A 21,665-nucleotide genomic window follows, 5' to 3' on the forward strand; every position below is an offset into this window, starting at 1 on the left:
CTGCACATAACTGCTGAAGAGGAGAGCCAAGTTGTGAAAACAGACAAGACCTAGCTCTCCTTTAGCTGGTTATATCCACTTAGCAGTTATTGTATGCCTCCAACTTTTTACAAGTTGATAGTCTTCCTATATTTGTACAATTCACACTCACAGGAAATCCTGCCCTCTGGTCCCCAGTTTTGGAAGAGCCGGTTTGTGTGACACAGGGTACTGCAGCATAGCTTTTGGAGTAATAACTACTGCAGAAGAGCACTGTTTAACAACACTGACTTCAGCGCAAGATGGTTAACCGGGTAAATATTACAGGAGAAAGCCCATGTACCATGACCTAAATTGTATTGTATATTACCTACATTTTGTTATAACACAAAAAGCATCTGCAGTCGTTAAAAACAGACCAGTACCCAAAATGATGCACAATGCTTTTGGTTTATTAACGGACTGTTATTACTGGGAACCGATTTCCTGCATTACAAGAAGGATTCGAGGTATGAACGTTTGATCTGGCACAGCCATGTGAACTAGGTTTACAAAGAACGAAGGAGCAGATTGACATTGAGGGGATGGAATTCTTTAAAAGCCTTTGGGAAGGTCCCCAAATTACACAGTGCTGCATTACTACTGGGGGTAACCAGCCTAGTCCGTGATACCCAAAAGTCCCACAGAACCGAAGGGTTTCAAAATAATGGTCAGAAAGGAATGTAGTTTGGTTCTAGTGTGAAGCCAAAGAAATGCCCACATTATTTACACTCTGCTCAATACTTAGTCATTTCTGAAGTCGTTTTTAATATGGTCTTCACTCAAGCACACACACAGGCACAGAAGCTACAAAATGCAGACAGATCCAGTAGCATAGCAATTACACGGACCTGTATCGTAACCATGCAAAAAGAACCAATCATGGACAATAACACAAACTGCTCCAGCACCAATGAGGTTAAATAGTTTCCAAGCTCCCTTTTAAAAACATATTGGGAGATGGACACTTTACTTTCAACTGGGTCTTTAGGTTCATAAACCTGTTTGAAAAACACCACTGACCCCAATAAGCAGCAATATTGGGTAATCCTTACTGCCCACAGGGTGGGGGCACTAGAGCCAAAGTAAACAACATCCTTAGTTTGGTACCAAGAGGTAAAACTGTATGGTCAAAAATATTTTCTATTTTGCTTTTAAAAACTAGCAATGTATTGATTTCTGCAAGAACGTGGCAACAGCCTCAAAAGCATATGATTTCTGCTCACTTCCAGCACTAAGTGACAAATTTATAAGTTAAAAAAAAAAAAAAAGTGTAGTAATATTGCATAGGAGTACCAGAAACTGCCTCATTGGAAACAACAACTATTTACATTAAATAAGACACCTAACTGTTTTCAGGCTCTTCTTTGCCACATTTACAGCATGATGGAGAGAGAAAGTAACCGATTCCGGCACTCGATACCGCAAAGTAGCACAGTTTGCCACACCAGAGAGAAGCAAAGGGAAAAGAGAAATATAGGGTGGGGGAGGGAAAGGGGGTTAGGAAAAACAGGGGCACAGAACAAAAACCCAGGGGGCAGCGGAACAAAACCAAATAAGAAAGAAAAAAAAAAAAAAAAAAAACATAGCAATGATTGCAGGTTTCATTTCTGGTTCCGGAGTTGATTGGACAACCAATCCAGTCCTTCATAGAGCCCATCTCCACTAGTGGCGCATGTAGCCTGGATATACCAGTTTCTATGGCGCAGGGAGTGTAGTCCTAACTTGTCTGTTATTTCAGCTGCATTCATTGCATTTGGCAAGTCCTGAAAAATAAGAGAAAAAGTAAATTAAACGTGCCAGGGTCAGGAACAGTGCATAACTAAGTCTGAGACAGACTAGGTAAGAGTTACGGTTTACCTGAAAACAACTGCACGAATACCCAGAAAATGGACTAAAACCACATAACGAAAAATCTCATTAAACCTTCTCCCCCAAAGATTAGTACAGTTTATGTTTCTTTGTAAACATTTCAATGGCTCCATATCCAATTTTATATTGACTATGGCTCATCTTCCTCGAGACTCATGTTAGGCACTGCGCTATTCTTTCAATAAACGTTTGACTATAAAACCAATTTCCCAGAACTGAAACCTTTCCTGATTAGCTGGTCAGTTCATAATAAATAGTCAAAATTGCAGTAGTAATCAGCTGAGGGAGACAACTAGATATATGCCCTAAAAATAACGAGAGATAATGTAATGCACTGTACAGGAATCAGCGCATGTGTCTGAATCCTTGATGCACTGTACAGGAATCAGCGCATGTGTCTGAATCTCAACAGGTGCTATTTCATACATCTTTGCCAGTTTTTACCACAATTCCCACAGAGTAATTTCAAATACAATACCTGCTTACAGTTTCAGAATCTATATCCCCAAACAAAGCATCTGTGCACTTTAAAGGGACACTACACCACACACACTATACACACCCTGCACTGGTTTGGCATCAGATATTACTGTAGGTGAAAGTTTAGGATACAGTGATCATCAGTGTGTATAATATATGAACACACACCACACAAAAACATAAAAGTTTTACTTTACTTTAAAATTGGAATATGTGTAAAGGAGTCATTAACAGACTGGAGTAGCTAAAATGGAGTCTAAGAGAAATAGGATTATTTAAAAGTTGCACTGCTGAAGGCAACACAAAATCGCATTAGGCTAGTCAGCAAAAGATTTAAGAAACCACTGTGGTACTCTGCAGAAGTGGCCAGAATAATAAAAAAAACAAAAAAGTTAGCATTTAGTAATTATAAAAAAAAACAAAAAACACAGAGTGAGGAAGATATATAAGATTAGGCAGAAAGAGGCTGAGCAATTTAGAAGAGATTCCAAATCACACACAGAAGAGAAAATAGCACAGTCATTAAAAAATGGACAAATCATTTTTTAGATACATAAAAGAGAAAAGGAAAGTAAAACAAGGATTGATTAGATTAAAAACAAAAGAAGGAAGGTATGAAGAAGAGGATAAAGGTCTAGCTGACTGCCTCAATTAATATTTTTGTTCAGTATTTACAGATAAAAAAAGAAGGAAAGGGACCTCAGTTAGAAAAAAAGGGCAAACAAATAATTTGTTACATGTGAGTTTACAGAAGAAGAGGTTCTATTTCAACTGTCAAAAGTAAAGAGAAATAAGTCAATGGGGCCTGATGGAATACACCCAAAGTTATTAAAAGAGCTTAGTGGTGTACTAGCAAAACCATTAACAGATTTATTTAACCAATCATTGTTAACAGGAGTAGTCTCAGAAGATTGGAAGTTAGCCAATGTTGTGCCCATTCACAAGAAAGGTAGTAGGGAGGAGTCGGGCAACTATAGGCCAGTAAGCCTTACTTCAGTAGTGGGGAAAGTAATGGAAACCATGTTAAAAGATAGGATTGTTGAACATCTAAAATCACATGGATTTCAAGACCAGAGACCATTTGGGTTTACTTCATGGGGATCATGCCAAACTAATCTTATTGTTTTTTTTTGATTGGGTGACTAAAATAATAGATCAGGTTGGTGCAGTAGATTGCTTACCTAGATTTCAGTAAAGCTTTTGACACTGTTGCACATAGAAGGCTTATCAATACACTGCAATCTTTAAGTTTGGATTCCAATATTGTTGAATGGGTAAGGCAGTGACTGAGTGACAGGCAACAGAGGGTTGTAGTCAATGGAGTATATTCGAAGCTTGGGCTTGTCACCAGTGGGGTACCTCAGGGATCATTACTATTCTCTTTAATGTTTTTATTAGTGATATTGCAGAAGGTCTTGATGGTAAGGTATGTCTTTTTGCTGATGATACTGAGATATGTAACAGGGTTGATGTTCCAGGAGGGATAAGCAAAATGGCAAGTGGCAAATGATTTAGGTAAATCTAGAAAAATGGTCAGAGTTGTGGTAGCTGACATTTAATGTGGATAAGTGCAAGATAATGCATTTTGGATTGTAAAAACCCAAGGGCAGAGTATAGAAAATTTGATTGAGTCCAAACCTCAACATCTGAGGAAAGGGATTAAGAGTTAATTATTTCAGATGACTTAAAGGTAGGCAGACATTGTAACAGAGCAGCAGGAAATGCTAGCAGAATGCTTGGTTGTATAGGGAAAGGTGTTAGCAATAGAAAGAGGGAAATGTTCATGCCATTGCACAGAACACGTGTGAGACCTCACTTGGAGTGTTGTACGCAGTACTGGAGACCGTATCTCAAGAAGGATATTGATACTTTGGAGAGAGTTCGGAGAAGGGCTACTAAACTGGTTCATGGATTGCAGGATAAAACTTACAAGGAAAGGTTAAAGGATCTTAACGTATAGTTTGGAAGAATGACAAGACAGGGGCGATATGATAGAAACATTTAAATACACAAAGGGAATCAACTCCGTAAAAGAGGAGTATTTAAAAGAAGAAAAACTACCACAACAAGAGGAAATAGTCTTAAATTAGAGGGGCAAAGGTTTAAAAATAATATCAGAAAGTATTACTTTACTGAGAGGGTAGTGGATGCATGGAATAACCTTCCAGCTGAAGTGGTAGATGTTAACACAGTAAAGGAGTTTAAGCATGTGTGGGATAAGCATAAGGCTATCCTAACTATAAGATAAGGCCAGGCACTAATGAAAGTATTTAGAAAATTGGGCAGACTAAGAATGGTTCTTATCTGCCGTCACATTCTATGTTTCGAATTGTAACTGCAGAAGTTTACAAAAAAACGAGCAAAAAACACTGTTCTAGTTCGTGTGGTCAGTCTACTCAATAACCTAGCAGTGAATTTAAGAGGAGAGGCGAACATGAGTCACATCAGCACAGGAGAAGCTGATAGAATAATTTATAATGCACAGTGCATATAACATGATTCTGGGGTAAATATTTGGTGTACATAAATAAATGGTGTACATTTGCACTACAAAGACTTATGCAGAGTTGGGTTTTTATACAAGCCAACAGACAAAACAAAATGAGAGGGTTAAAGAAATTATGAATTCTGGCCTCTGGTTACCATAACACTTTAAAAACAAACTAGTAACGAAGACAGATTTGTAGAGATTTAGAAAAGAGAAACAATTTTCAGCTTTACCAAAATTGGTGAGAATTAACCAAGTCTGTACCGCACTTGCGTCAAAATGTCAACCTTCAACCAGGGGCCCTATTTTTCTACATTCTCAACAAGCAAATGCAAATCAAAAAGTAAACAAAGGCAGCCTGCAGTGGAAATAAAATGCAGATGGCACAAAAGCATTGTGCGCATAATACAAAGTAAACACATTGTAAGGGTTAGATTATATAGATGTGAACAATTAGTAGGGAGAATGCATGAGATAGTAACCCAATATTATCAGAGTGGGGGAAAACTGGTTTAGTGACAGTGCAGAGACAGATAACGTATCTGGAGATATCTTAAAACAATGAGTCAAAAGGCATAAACAAAATACATTGTATAGGAATTACCAAATGTAAAATTATCAAATCACCAACCTGTTTGTTAGCAAAGACTAATAAGACCGCATCCCTAAGTTCATCTTCTGCCAGCATCCGCATCAGCTCTTCCCTTGCTTCATTCACTCGCTCACGGTCATTACTGTCCACCACAAAGATGAGGCCTAAACAGAGAGAAAATGCAAATTAATGTAGAACAATATCTTTATATGATCATCAGAAAGTATAAACACACTATTTACTAATGCAGTCATGGATCCAACAGGTGCTTGCCTTATTTGCTGTACATACAGAGCCTAAAGGTTCAGTATTCCCAGGCACAAAGCCAAAGAGTCAAGCTTAAAATATCAAAAAGTATCTGGAAACGATGAGAATATGTCACATAAGTACTCTTTAAACAGGTATATCAGCTGAACGTGCACGAAAAAGCACTGCGTAGTGACGTCTGACACTAGGATCTGCTAGTAGTGACTTTAAATACAAGACTAATTATTGGACACGTTGATTAGTTCATTATATTAAATCCTTTCCAATCTGTGTTTCCTAGATTTGTCTCACCAATTAACAAGCGGCTTGAATGATAGGTTCCAAACTTTTCCCAAACATGACTTGAACATTCAATTCCCATATCGAGGGTGGCAAACCTTCATAGCACTCCAGCTGATATTTGGCTGTGTACATGGTAATATTGGAAAGAAGCAAAACTGCTGCCATGGAAACCTATTTAACAATTCACAGTTCTTGTGTAGACACTTGATGTAAGGATAGGTTGTTGCAATGGGAAGCCCTATTTTGGAATCTGTGTGACAGTTTGTGGTTGGGCTGTGACTACTGGAAGGTGATTTCACAGTACCTACAGATACCCACAAGAGCAGTAGCAGGACAGACAATTGATGGCAATGTGCCATCCTATAACAGTGGCATGTTGAAAGTCACTGATCTTTAAAGCACTGGCCGTGCTTGGGCCTGCATTTCCCTATGGTGTTTTACACCAGTTAGCAATGGATATAGCTGAAATAACGGAGGTGTAAGCACTTTATTTTGACCACATGTTGCCTATTCATTTACAGTAAGAGTGGCAACTGTCAATCCATTCAAATAAAAGATCTTCAAGGCTCCATAATTCTGTGACATTTGATTGTCACAATCCATGCTACTCTATGAGACAGTAGGGTTCATGAAATAGTCTGTTACAATAATCGCAGGTTTCCATGTGTAGCATACAAAAGGTGATGCAAGGAGTTGCTCAATACTCAACACTAAGGCCACTTGCAAGACATTTTATAGGAAAATTACTAAAAATACATACCTTGTGTGTTTTGGAAATAGTGGCGCCAAAGGGGTCTAATCTTATCCTGACCACCAACATCCCAGACAGTAAAACTAATGTTCTTGTATTCTACGGTTTCAACATTAAACCCTGAAAAGTAAAATAAGAATTGTTAGATGAAAGCAGTGATTCACATTGGTTGAAGTTGCTGCACCTGCATAGTCAAGCTGCAGGCAGTTTACAGCCCCCTCTAGAACAGGAAGAGACCAATCAGAATAGAAATTGGCATTTTTATAGATTTCATAAATTACACAATATTGCTCTGGTTTATCGGTCATGCAAAGCAAAAAATCTGCTACATCACAAAGGATGAACAAAAAACGAGTAGAATTAGCTCTACTAGTTACTTCGGTCTCAGTGTGCCCAGAAATAGAGCGGTCTTCAATGGAGGGTTCTGAGAAAGCCCCATGTTTGACACACCGTTCAAGCTACAATGGGAAGCCAACAGGAAAAGCAAAGACTAGTAAGAAAATAGAGCTCATGGATAGCTGGTAAACAGGTGTAACATACAAACCATTATAAAATACCAGTAAACCTTCATAGATATATAGATAGATTTTTTTTAAGTTTTCTCAGGCCAATTAGTGCTATCTACTTAGGTTAAAAAACTGAATGGGTTGGTTATTCAACATTTTTAATTCCCAACAACAAACAATAAGCATGCTTGACTTTTATAAAAACTAGAATGAGGTGGAGAAAAACAGAGTGGGATCCCTTAGCCAACATACAAATTACAGTTCAAAGAAGAAGTTCTGTAAATGATTGTAAAACAAAAAAGGTTAAACGGAAAACATGCTCACCTATAGTTGGAATTGTAGTTACTATTTCTCCCAGTTTCAGTTTGTACAAGATGGTTGTTTTACCGGCGGCATCAAGTCCTACCATAAGAATACGCATTTCTTTCTTGCCAAAAAGGCCTTTGAAGAGGTTGGCAAAAACATTCCCCATGATGGAAATGGGTGAGTGCCTTATCTACCAATAAAAGCTGTGGGCAAAGAAAAGATTATTTAAAAAAAACCAATGCACACTAAAGTCATGTAAGATACAATATTCCAAGCATCAACAACCACAACAGCTTATTTGTAGTGATTATATATTTAGTGTGCTATAGGTACAATCAGGGGTTTTGTCAAACCATTTTTAATATTGTTTAAAAAAAATGTGTGTGTGTGTGTGTGTATGAATGCAGTGTGTGTGTGTGTGTGTGTGTATATGAATGCAGTGTGTGTGTGTGTGTGTGTGTGTATATGAATGCAGTGTGTGTGTGTGTGTGTGTGTATATGAATGCAGTGTGTGTGTGTGTGTGTGTGTGTATATGAATGCAGTGTGTGTGTGTGTGTGTGTGTGTGTGTGTATGAATGCAGTGTGTGTGTGTGTGTGTGTGTATGTGTATATGAATGCAGTGTGTGTGTGTGTGTGTGTGTATGTGTATATGAATGCAGTGTGTGTGTGTGTGTGTGTGTATGTGTATATGAATGCAGTGTGTGTGTGTGTGTGTGTGTATGTGTATATGAATGCAGTGTGTGTGTGTGTGTGTGTGTATGTGTATATGAATGCAGTGTGTGTGTGTGTGTGTGTGTGTGTGTGTATATGAATGCAGTGTGTGTGTGTGTGTGTGTGTATGAATGCAGTGTGTATGAATGCAGTGTGTGTGTATGAAAGCAGTGTGTGTGTGTGTGTATGAAAGCAGTGTGTGTGTATGAAAGCAGTGTGTGTGTATGAAAGCAGTGTGTGTGTATGAAAGCAGTGTGTGTGTATGAAAGCAGTGTGTGTGTGTATGAATGCAGTGTGTGTGTATGAATGCAGTGTGTGTATGAATGCAGTGTGTGTGTATGAATGCAGTGTGTGTGTGTGTGTATGAATGCAGTGTGTGTGTATGAATGCAGTGTGTGTGTATGAATGCAGTGTGTGTGTGTGAATGCAGTGTGTGTGTGTGTGTGAATGCAGTGTGTGTGTGTGTGTATGAATGCAGTGTGTGTGTGTGTGTGTATGCAGTGTGTGTGTGTGTGTGTATGCAGTGTGTGTGTATGCAGTGTGTACCCGTGGCAACACTTTGACCCCGCGGCTCTTGCGAAGCTGACAGGGGAGCTGACCGGACGAGAGAGAGAGAAGGGAGCTGACAGGAGCTGCAGGAGTTACAGCTCTCTGCCAGCCCCCAACAATGTAAGTTGCCATAATACAGACAGTGACTCGAGTATAAGACGAGTGGGGGGTTTTCAGCAAATAAAATGTGCCGAAAAACTCATCTTATACTCTAGTATATACGGTAGTACTTTTATAAACTCATCTTATTACACCCTCTGGCTGTCAAAGGCAATTGGCTAAACCCAAGAGGCAGCAATTGCCCAGAGCACCTGCCTCACAAAGGCCCCTCTCCCCTCCTCCCCCCCCCCCAAAAAAAAAGAAGATGCAAGGAAAACAACAGGAGCTGACTGAATATTGAGGCTGTGACGAGAGCAATCTCGCCACATTGCATTGGAGAAGCCTGGCTGCCCGCCTGCTGCCTTTGGACTATGGCCCTGGGAGATTGGGCCCTTTAAAAACAGTATTCGGCCATACCAGAGTGTATGTCACTCATTCGGGCCCTTTAAATACAGTGGGGTCATTTGGTACTTGCCCTGTGTGAGCTGTGGTAACCCAGATAGCTATGCCATGGAGCCTATTTGTGTGATTAAAGACTTTGGCTCCATGGCGATTAAATTGTATTCGGTTGGTCTGAGTGCCATTCACCTAATAATGTGCACTCAGACCTGAGCTATCTGGGGATATGTGAAATGTCTGTGTGTTATGTGTAAAATGTGACTATGTATTTTAAAGTGTTTTATGTCGTTTTGCAACCATGTGGTTAATGGAGTCTGCCTCTAGTCCTGGATAATTGGATTACTTCCCCCCATTGTCTCCAGGATAGAGAGCCCTGTAAAACCATGCTTCCAGAAGGTCAAATGCACATTTGTACTAACTTTTGAACCCCCTGGTCCAATTCGTATGATTTTTGAGTATGTTGTTCCCCTGAATGGATTGATTGTGAATATGTATTATGCGAATGTGATGTATATTTTGGGAGTTATGAATGTTGTGTAAAAACTGTATTTTTCTGTCATATGGTGGCAGTAACCTCTGGGTTTTGCTCCTCCCTGTGGACAAGACTTTAACAAGCTATTTTAAAAGGATCCTCCCCCTTTAGGTATAAATACTGAGCCCGCAAAACCTACCCCAGTCTTCTTTCTTGTCCCGATAGGGATGGACAGGACTTTCGTTTTCTGGTGAGGCACACGGGATGTTGTCTGGGGGATCCGGTCCGAGAGCTGCCCGGGTGGTAAGCTGAGTGGCCAATGCTCCGTTGTCTTGCCGTTACGGAGTGAACAGAGGCTGTTGAATTTATGCCGAGAAGGTTTCCGGCTAATTGCTTCCGGGAGGCGGAGCTCGCTCTGAGCAAGCGCACAGCGGTGGAACGCACGCCCTGGTGGTGTTTGCGTTCCACCTAAGCTTCCGGGTGCGCAAAGACGCAAACGGAAGCTTAAAGATATACACACCAAAAAAAAAAAAAAAAAAAAAAAAAAAACCCGCGAAATTTGAGTTTAAAAACTGTGCTGGTACCCACTGACAGCATGGATGCAGGTCAGAAGTGGTACGCCGTGTCACCTGCCCCCCCCACACGGCTCAGAAGTATTTTGAGGTAAGATTGATAAAGTAATCTTTACTTTGAAATACTTTCTGAAGAAGAGTCTATTATTCTAAAGAGCCTCCACTTATTTTTTACAGATATGTCTAGTCCACCTGAGATGGATAAGGAAAAGCTAACCCCCACGCCTAGAAAGGCTACGGTGAAGTCCAAACATATTGTTTGCAGCGAATGTGCAACTCCTCTCCCAGACGGGTCTAGGAAGAAAATATGCAGTCAGTGTACTGCAAACTCTTTGGAAAGAGAAAAGCAAAAAGATATGCAATCTTTCCTATCCTGGTTCCAGGGGAATTTGTCACAGACCTTGGACACGATTAAAGAATCTAAAAGGGTAGAAGCCCCCATTCAACAAAAGATTCATAAAAGAAAGAGAATTTCTTCATCTGAATCATCTTCGGGAGAATGTTCTTTTTCTTTGGAATCAGTAGATTCAGCTTCCTCGTCAAGTGAACCAGTGGGGTTTCCCTCTGAGGCAATCCGTAAATTTATTAAAGAAGTAAATCTGACAATTCTACCTCAGGGATCAGAAAATCCAAAGAAAGGCTTTTCTGTGCAACAGAGCCTACTTGAATTTGTATTTAGGGAATGGAAAAACCCGGAAAAACGTGCCTTTATTTCCAGACACTTCAAGGATGTCTTCAGGCTGGCTAGCGACGTTATGTGGGAAGATCTCCCAAAGGTTGATGTTCAGGTGGCACAGATTGCCAAAAGAACCACTATCCCTATAGGAGAAACTGCAGCATTAAAGAATCCTATGGATAAAAGAGCCGAAACCTCGTGTAGGCGGGCTTATCAAACAGCTGGTTTCCAATGCAAAGCTTTACTGGCAGGAGCAGCAGTGGCCAGAGCAAATGAAGTGTGGCTAAATTTAGTACAGGAAAATTTATCGTCTGGTCATATTGATGGTCTAAGTCACATGTTTCAGAACATGCATTTGGCGAATGAATTCCTTTTGGATATGTCGACTGAGGTGCTGAAATTGGCCTCCAGGATCATGGGTTTGTCTTCTGTGGCAAGACGTGCCCTATGGTTGAGGTCTTGGTCGGCGGATACAGCGTCTAAGGCAGTCCTTTGTGAACTTCCTTTGGAAAAATCTAAATTATTCGGTGCTCCCTTAGAGGAAATCATAAGACAGATGTCTGAAACCAAGAAGGCACTTCCGCAAGATAGAAAATCCTCCTGGAGACCGGGGTACAGAAACTACCAATCTAAGGGTAGGAGATCCTTTCAAGAGAGACCACATTTTTTTCAAAGAAAGGATAAAAGCCGGAAATTTGAAAGTAATGAGGTCAAAAGATCCTTCAGAGACAAAGGGAGACGTTTTTGACGCCAGAGGTGTGGGAGGACGGCTCCAATATTTTTTTCCGGTGTGGGAACAGACCACAGAGGATCCCTGGGTTCTAAGGATTATCCGAAAGGGACACAGGATTATTTTTCTGGAAAAACCAAGGTCAAGGTTTCTACTATCGACTTACCAGTCTGCAAAAAAATCTCGAGCTCTAGATTATCAGTCCAGGCTGCTTCTACACAAAGGGGTTATAGAAAGAGTTCCAAAAGAACAGGAATTTCGGGGAGTCTATTCGAGACTATTTCTGGTTCCAAAACCGGACAACTCGTTTCGGCCCATTCTGGATTTGAAGAAGATAAATCAGTTTATCCCCTATCACAGATTCCGTATGGAATCAATCGCATCGATTTTTCCTCTATTACAAAAAGGCGACGTTATGGTGAAGATAGACTTAAAGGATGCGTATCTTCATGTTCCGATAGCCAGCGCTTCAAGGAAATATTTAAGATTTGCAATAAGAAGAAGAAGTCACATCCTTCATTTCCAGTTCAGGGCCCTGCCTTTCGGTCTGTCGTCCGCTCCAAGAATCTTTACAAAGATCCTGTCTCCTCTAACTGCTCATTTGAGGGAAAGGGGTATTTCAATTATCCCATATTTAGACGACTGGCTTCTAGTGGCACATACCGAGAATCAACTACACGAGGATCTGCAGGTCACTATAAGGTTTCTTCAGGACCATGGCTGGATCTTGAATCTAAAGAAATCAGTTTGCATTCCAACAAAAGTTAGAGTTTCTCGGCTTCGAGATCAATTCAGACTCCATGTCAATATTCCTTCCCAAACGAAAGAGAAAAAAGATCCGAAAAACGATTTCCAACCTCCAAAGGATGAAAACTTGTTCCCTCAGAGAGGCCATGAGTGTGTTAGGTCTTCTTACGGCCACCTTCCCGGCGGTCAAATGGGCAAGATCAAAGGTCAGACCCTTACAGTGGAACATCCTGACTTCCTGGTCAAAGAGGGAGGAAGATCTGGACGAAATATTCCTGCTGTCCCCTCAGGTGAAGACGCAACTAGATTGGTGGAAAACCTCAGAGTGCCTTTTAAAAGGTTTATCCTTTCTACCACAGGTCTGGCTAATAGTCGCCACAGACGCTTCAAACTCAGGTTGGGGAGCCCACTTAGGCTCCACCATGTTCCAAGGAAAATGGTCTTCCAGGGAAGCAAAGGAATCTACAAATTTCAAAGAATTATTGGCGGTTCTGTATGCTCTTCATCACCTCAGACCTTGGCTACTTCAAAGAGCGGTCAAGATACAGTCAGACAATCGCACGGTAGTCTCTTATATCAATCGACAGGGAGGAACCAGAGCAAGAAGGCTTTACAGTCTTTGCACAGAAGTTATGGAATGGGCGCAGAGAAATCTAGAAGACATCGCAGCGGTTTACATAAGAGGCAGCGACAATGTAATAGCCGACGATTTGAGCAGAGGGAAGTGGGACCAAAAGGAATGGTCTCTAAACCCAGACGTATTCAGTATCTTGACTGGAAAATTTGGTGTCCCAGAAGTAGATTTGATGGCAAGAGAATCAAACAAGAAGGTTTCCCACTTCGCCTCCCTATTCAGAACGGATCAACCCAATTGGATAGACGCTCTATCGATGAGGTGGGATTTTCCGCTGGCTTACATCTTCCCACCTCTGCCCCTGATCCCAAGGGTCCTCCTCAAGATACGTACGGACAAGGCGAGGATATTGGCGATAATCCCTTATTGGCCAAACAGAGTCTGGTTTGCGGCCCTAAAGAAGATGACTATCGACTATTGGGAGCTTCCCATTTCAGTTCATCTCATTGTGAACAGGAACCTACCCTTGAAAGTACTGGAAATGTTCAGGTTGACGGCTTGGCTACTGCAAGGCTGATCCTTCGAAACAAGGGCTTGCAAGATGAGAGAATAACAGTCTTACTCCACGCAACTAGACGATCGACTTCTAGGATATACTTCAGAATTTGGTCCAAATTTCTTCACTGGGGTAGGGATCACCGGGTCTCGATATTACAACCGTCTATAGATAACATTCTTCAGTTTTTGCAAGACGGCTTTGACGCAGGCCTAGGAGTCTCAACTCTCAAGGTTCAAATCTCAGCCTTGAATTTTTTTCTTATTAAGGATTTGGCAGCCAATGTTTTCGTCAGAAGATTTTTTAGGTCCATCAGCCTCAAGAGACCTCCTAAACGATCGGTGTTTCCGACGTGGGACTTGTCCCTAGTCCTTCAGGCCCTTAGTACTAACCCGTTTGAACCTTTGGAGGAAGTTCCTTTGAAAATTTTATCTCTCAAGGTATTGTTTTTGGTAGCCATCACGTCGGCCAAAAGAGTGGGAGAACTTCACGCCCTATCCTCCTCAGATGAATTCACCATTTTTCATGAGGACAAAGTGGTTCTTTACCAGAGACCATCTTTTCTTCCAAAGGTTTTATCTTCAAAAAATGTTAATCAACCTATTATTTTACCTTCCTTTTTTAGTGCGCCCTCATCCCTTCAAGAGCAGAGATGGCAAAAGTTGGACGTCAGAAGAGCGTTATGTATATATTTAAACAGAACAAAGGAGTTCAGAGTTTCGGATCACCTGTTTGTTAATTTTCAGGGTCACCTAAAGGGCAAGGTGGCTTCCCGTGGGACCTTGTCTCGTTGGCTCATTCAGGCTATCGATTTGGCATATTCTTCCTCGGGTCTTCAGTCTCCTGCTACAATCAAGGCCCATTCTACTCGAGCCATGGCTACCTCATGGGCAGAAAGAGCACTTGCATCTCCAGAAGTCATTTGCAAGGCGGCATGCTGGTCGTCCTTCAACACATTTATCAAGCACTACCGGCTAGACATATTCTCTGCCTCTGAAGCTGCTTTTGGGCGTAAGGTGTTACAAGCCGTCGTGGCATAGGTCCCGCCCAGAGGGATTCTTGCTATATCCCAGAGGTTACTGCCACCATATGACAGAAAAAACAGAAATTTTTACTTACCGTAAATTCTTTTTTTCTTAATATGGTGGCAGTATTATTACCCTCCCTCTTTATTAAAGAAATTTTTGCATTGGATGTTTGCTTGGTCTGGTTTCTTTACTTGTTACGTACTGGGGTAGGTTTTGCGGGCTCAGTATTTATACCTAAAGGGGGAGGATCCTTTTAAAATAGCTTGTTAAAGTCTTGTCCACAGGGAGGAGCAAAACCCAGAGGTTACTGCCACCATATTAAGAAAAAAAGAATTTACGGTAAGTAAAAATTTCTGTTTTTCCCTACCTATGATAATTGTATTTTCCTGTGTGTACAGATAATTAGTTTACAGGTAGAGGGGAGGGCTATGTGTGGGATGTAACTATTGTGTGATTGGTTAATGTACGTTACTGTGTGTGTCCCTCCCCTTCATGGGAGCACCTAATAAAAAGGGCTGCAAGCTAGCAGCCAGAGAGTTCTATTTTTACCCTCAACTTGAGTCCTGTCTCTTATTGGGGGAATCTGCTACAAGGGATTGCTATGCTAGGCATATTCCCTTGCTATAATCACTGAGCTCTTGTAAGAGCTTGTTCCTGCTTCGTTCTGAAGGGAGATAGCTGCAGCCTGCGGTGCTTATGGTGTCTGGTGGAGTGCTTGGAGTCCTCTGGAAGCGCTAGGAGCATCTTTCAACGGAGGTACCCAGTCGGGGTGCCAGGCGATCCGTTACAGAGGCCTAGGCAATCTGTCACGTTGCTTCTACACACTGCTGGCACTCCGGTTTATAAAATGACCCGTGGCACACTTCCCCAATTACGTGCTGGAAATGGGAAGAAATACACGTCAAGCCACTTAATGTGGTATGCAAACTGCTCTGAAATTCTCAGACATCTTGCCTTCCTGATGACAGTTCGTGATATACCCAATAGATCATTTTTATTTTGACTTCATTTACAGGAAATATGAAATATTTCTTGAGGAAACCTGTTGCTTAGCAACACAAACCCAAAGTACTGCCTCTGCATATTTTTACATACAACATATACAATATATAACAGGTTACGCTTAAAGTGATATGGCCATGACATGATAACTTTGAATACCTCCTTATGAAACAATCATTGTGATAAATTATATAAAGGATCACTAAAGTCACCCAGGCCATTTCATTTTAATGAAGTGGTCTGGTGCAGTTTCAACCCTGTAATGTAAAACATGTTTCCATTGCTGGGTTAAATACTCCTATAACATCTGTCTTCCAGACAGCCACTGGAGGCCACTTCCTGAGCAACAACCAAATAAAGCAGAGTCACAAGACATTGCAGCTCACAGGAAAGCAGTGAATTCAGCGTTCTTATAAGAAGCATTTGGATGCCACCACACATCCCCAATGCTCATGTATGTGGAGTATTGGATCATCTGCAAGAGTAAGGCATTACATCGCAGGAGGCGGAGAAACTAGGATACTACAGCATAAAATATGCCGGTTTGTATTCCTAAAGCCATATTGTTCCTTTAAAGAGGAACGGTCACTTCCCCACTTTTAACAAAACCAAATAGCTAACAAAGTATTGCTTGTGCTAAAGAATCAGAATATATATATACCCATACATACACACACACACACACAATCATGATTGTAGCTACTAGGCCACAAGGTGGAAAGCAATCAGTCCAGTTGGATTGTTACCAAGTAACCTGTAGCCCCGCCCCTTTTCTGGGCCTTGCACACAGTCACCACACTCAGATACATTACTCTCTAATGCAGGGCAAGCTGCCTCATGGCTAGGTGTGTACACAATTAAGGTAAATTATTTTGAGGGATTGGGGGTATATATTTCTTTGTATCTGCACTTGTAAGTTATGTTTTGTCCTGATGAAAGCTCCATGTGGGAGCTGAAACGTTGACTTTTTAAATGGATTGAATAAAAGTTACATTTTATTTGAAAATCTCTATAAAGTCCTTGGAGTGCAGTCATTTCTGCTATGTCTACACAGAATATATATATATATATATATATATATATACATACATATATACACACACACACCCCTCTCCCCCCCCCCCCCTTATATATTTTAAGTCACCTGGTATATAAATTAGTCATCTCTAGCAGTGTCACACACGTAGCAAGAATTCCAAGTAGGGAATTTCTCTGTTAGATGCACAAGTGTGCCTGAGGCATCAGTGTGGGGTGATACCGCCTCAAGGTATTAGTGCAGTGGAGGTAAGCTTTTTACTTCAAGGGACACTACAGATCCCTATAGAAATTTAGTTTGTTGATGTGCATTATGTGTGAAGAGTGTGTATTTTTTTTTTTTGGGGGGGGGGGGGGGGGGGGGCAAAAGTTCAGATTTCAATAAAAATGTGCACATTTATAAATAAACATTGTTACACACCCTTGCTGTCAGAGTACTGGTCCAGTTAATTTCTGGTTTGGTTAGCTCATTGAAGCTAAACTCAAGGGGCAGAAATTGCCCAGATCACCTGCCTTGCAAAGACTTCTTTCTCATTGAGTTACACTGGGAAAAGTCTGTGATTGGACAGTTACAGAGAGTCTTGGTGGGGTCAGTTCTCTGTTGCCTTCCCAATAGCAATTCCTCTCCTACAACTGTCATTAAAAACCTAACAAGTGAATACTAGTCAACCGACCTACTTTTCTACCCCTACCTTTTGCGTCACTTTAACCCCTTAAGGACACATGACATGTGTGACATGTCATGATTCCCTTTTATTCCAGAAGTTTGGTCCTTAAGGGGTTAACCAACTTCCTCTTGCATGTAATCTCATTGAGCAGGGCCCTCAACCGGGTTTGTTAGTCCACCCATTATACAGCGCTGCAGAATTTGTTGGCGCCATATAAATAACACGTGGATGTATCTAATAAATGCATTTTGCTAAATTTAAATTTGTAATACATTAAATCATAATTTATGATAAATTTCCAATGAAATAGGATTATCAAGATAATCCAATTAATATACTCCAGGTCACTGACAAAAAAAAAAAGAAAAAAAAAAAAAGAATAAATTGTTATTCAAATCATCAAGATCATTTCACGGTTTGAAGTGGCTACAGTGCCAGGACCTTCTATAACATGCTGCACATACAGGGATATATAATGTTGCTGCATATTCTCCACACATATGCTCAATCATTAGATGAGAGCCAATAAATGAATGGCAGTATCAGCGCCACCATTCCTTGCAGCTTTGCACTCGTAGGGACACGGGTAAGTGGCAAACCATCAAAAAACGAAAGACTATTCTTGTCTACTCTGCAGAGGTTCTCAACATACACCATATTGTGTGAGCAAGGGAGTAGGGCAACAGCTACACATAGGAGGGAAACCAAGCTACTATACATTTAGTGGAATACTCAATGGTGGAAACAACTTTTTTTCTTACAGTTTTAGATTGATACTGCATAAATACCTTATAGTTACTGTATTTACAATAAATGCAGAGAATCCCAGAGGCCTGGAAATAGCAGAAACCTTTCACAGAACAATTGTGCTAATGCAGCTTGTTACGAATGTCACAAACACTGAAACAGGAAACAAGAAGCTTAAAGGACCACTCTAGGCACCCAGACCACTTCAGCTTAATGAAGTGGTCTGGGTGCCAGGTCCAGCTAGGGTTAACCCATTTTTTTTTTTTATAAACATAGCAGTTTCAGAGAAACTGCTATGTTTATTAATGGGTTAAGCCTTCCCCCAAATCCTCTAGTGACTGTCTCATTGACAGCCGCTAGAGGCGCTTGCGTGATTCTCACTGTGAAAATCACAGTGAGAGCATGCAAGCGTCCATAGGAAAGCATTGTAAATGCTTTCCTATGCGACCGGCTGAATGCGTGCGCAGCTCTTGCCGCGCATGCGCATTCAGCCGACGGAACGGAGGAGGATCGGAGGCAGAGATCTCCCCGCTCAGCGCTGGAAAAAGGTAAGTTTTACCCCTTTCCAGAGCCGGGCGGGAGGGGGACCCTGAGGGTGGGGGCACCCTCAGGGCACTATAGTGCCAGGAAAACGAGTATGTTTTCCTGGCACTAGAGTGGTCCTTTAACACAAAAACAAATTATCTGAGACATGTGCACAAACTTCTATTGCCATGGGTGGCTTCATTAAAGAACACTCGAGCCCAATAACTTAAGCTCAATGAAGGTGTTATGGGGTCTGTAGATCCTGGGTGCCATCTTAAATTACGGGATTTAAGTTTTTAAATGGTTTAACTGTTAATTTCTTCCAGATTTTTGATTGGCCTCTTTACCACCTCCTTTATCCCTAGCACTGCTACGAAGCTTTTCACTTGGTGATGGGCTAAGAGCATCAGCTGATTCATTCTACCACTATTGCACAAGGAAAAAGACAGCTGTGAAGGAGGCAAAGTGGACAAGCAAACCGGCACCAAGAGGACCTCCAGATCTCGTAACAAAGTCAACAAGACCATATTATAGGGCTGGAGAGTGCCTTTAAAATGCTATGAATGGCATTTCAAGATAAGCATCCATCTCAATCATCTTTAAAGTATCCCCCCCTTCAATCCTCCGCGAGGTAGGGGATGTGTGTTCTGTCCATAATGCCTTCACTTATTCGACGTTATTTATGGTTCTGCCTCGCTCTTGATTATTTGGAATACAGTTTCTTGTGTATTGACATAAAACATCAATAAAATGTTAATAAAATTTCTGTGAAAGAATACAATAGCCACAAAAGTGGTAGCTATATTAGTGTTATTATATAATTCAAATATCCACACATACCTTCAGGAAAGTACAGGTACATATGATGTAATCATACACAACTGTACTATCAGAAGAAAAACAGTATTTATGATGTATAAAAAAAATTACATTGAATTAAAACCAATGACAACGTTTGTGGGCCAAATATCTTATCTACTACACTCAATTTTCTAATGAGTGTTAATACCCCAGGAGCTGATGTATTAATTTTAAGTCTATTCGCGGGGCCCCGGCAACTATAGTTAATAATCACTCTCCCCCTGGCAGATACAATTATTGCCCCTTCACCTCCTGGCAGATATAGTAAATAATGTGCCAATAATGTAGTTAAGAGCCCCTGAACGGTATAGTAAATACTCCCACCTCCTGGGAGATATAGTTCTTACCCCTGGCCGGTACATTTAATATCTCCATTCACTGGACCCGGCCGGTACATTTAATACCCACCCACCACCCTCTGTTAGGTGTAACTAAACCCCCCACTCACCGGGCCCCTTTAGTTATTTACTCCTAGTCACCGGGCCGGACATGACTCCCAGTCCCCCGGGCCTGGTTATCACTCCCAGTCCCGGTATCCCCCGGCTCAGGCCCTGGCTGCCCCCTCTCTCCCCGGGCCGGTTATTACTCCCAGTCCAGGTATCCCCCGCTCAGGCCCTGGCTGCCTCCTCTCTCCCCGGGCCGGTTATCACTCCCAGTCCCGGTATCCCCCGGCTCAGGCCCTGGCTGCCCCCTCTCTCCCCGGGCCGGTTATCACTCCCAGTCCCGGTATCCCCCGGCTCATGCCCTGGCTGCCTCCTCTCTCCCCGGGCCGGTTATCACTCCCAGTCCCGGTATCCCCCGGCTCATGCCCTGGCTGCCTCCTCTCTCCCCGGGCCGGTTATCACTCCCAGTCCCGGTATCCCCCGGCTCATGCCCTGGCTGCCTCCTCTCTCCCCGGGCCGGTTATCACTCCCAGTCCCGGTATCCCCCGGCTCATGCCCTGGCTGCCTCCTCTCTCCCCGGGCCGGTTATCACTCCCAGTCCAGGTATCCCCCGCTCAGGCCCTGGCTGCCTCCTCTCTCCCCGGGCCGGTTATCACTCCCAGTCCAGGTATCCCCCGCTCAGGCCCTGGCTGCCTCCTCTCTCCCCGGGCCGGTTATCACTCCCAGTCCCGGTATCCCCCAGCACAGGCCCTGGCTGCCTCCTCTCTCCCCGGGCCGGTTATCACTCAGTCTCCCGGGTGTCAGACTCCCAGTCCCGGTATCCCCCGCTCAGGCCCTGGCTGCCTCCTCTCCCCCCGGGCCGGTTATCACTCCCAGTCCCCCGGGTGTCAGACTCCCAGTCCCGGTATCCCCGGGTCAGGCCCTGGCTGCCCCCTCTCTCCCCGGGCCGGTTATTACTCCCAGTCCCCCGGGTCAGGCCCTGGCTGCCCCCTCTCTCCCCGGGCCGGTTATTACTCCCAGTTCCCCGGGTGTCAGATTCCCAGTCCCGGTATGCCCCGCTCAGGCCCTGGCTGCCCCCTCTCTCCCCGGGCCGGTTATCCCGGCTCAGTCCCGTTATCCCGGCTCAGTCCCGTTATCCCGGCTCAGTCCCGTTATCCCGGCTCAGTCCCGTTATCCCGGCTCAGTCCCGTTATCCCGGCTCAGTCCCGTTATCCCGGCTCAGTCCCGTTATCCCGGCTCAGTCCCGTTATCCCGGCTCAGTCCCGTTATCCCGGCTCAGTCCCGTTATCCCGGCTCAGTCCCGTTATCCCGGCTCAGTCCCGTTATCCCGGCTCAGGCCCTGGCTGCTCCCTCTCTCCCCGGGCCGGTGATCATTCAGTCCCCGCACACTGCACCCCGAGATCCCTCACCTCTCCCCGACGGTGCTGCAGCCGCTCTGAGTGTCGGTCCTGGTCACAATCCCCGGGCCGATCCGCTCTCCGCGTCTCTGAGGCGTTGGTTTCAACGGCACAAGATGGCGGATCCCAGCGGCCACGTCACTGCCTCCCAGCGCCCCGCGTCACGCCCCGCGTTGCACGTCATCAACATGGCGGCCGCCACACTGGCCTCATACCGGAAGTGCCCTCACTGCAATAATAACCATAGAAACCCTGAGAGTCTGTCATTAAAAACATATACAGAGTCTGACTGTGTAACATTATAAACATATACAGAGTCTGTCTGTGTCATTATAAACATATACAGAGTCTGTCTGTGTGACATTATAAAC

General features: G+C 42.9%; 1 protein-coding gene across 1 annotated transcript; it reads right to left on the reverse strand.

The window, feature by feature from the left end:
- Positions 1–222: 222 nt before the first annotated feature.
- ARF1 (ADP ribosylation factor 1) lies at positions 223–21,443 on the reverse strand. Its single transcript, XM_063452814.1, has 5 exons — positions 21,307–21,443; positions 7,581–7,765; positions 6,760–6,870; positions 5,490–5,614; positions 223–1,784 (listed from the first exon to the last, which is right to left on the reverse strand). Exons 2-5 carry the CDS (start codon positions 7,726–7,728, stop codon positions 1,623–1,625), a joined length of 546 nt encoding a protein of 181 aa, XP_063308884.1. The 5' UTR covers positions 7,729–7,765; positions 21,307–21,443; the 3' UTR covers positions 223–1,622.
- Positions 21,444–21,665: the final 222 nt, after the last annotated feature.

The sequence above is a fragment of the Pelobates fuscus genome, chromosome 4 (genome assembly GCF_036172605.1).
Source record: "Pelobates fuscus isolate aPelFus1 chromosome 4, aPelFus1.pri, whole genome shotgun sequence".
Taxonomy (NCBI): domain Eukaryota; kingdom Metazoa; phylum Chordata; class Amphibia; order Anura; family Pelobatidae; genus Pelobates; species Pelobates fuscus.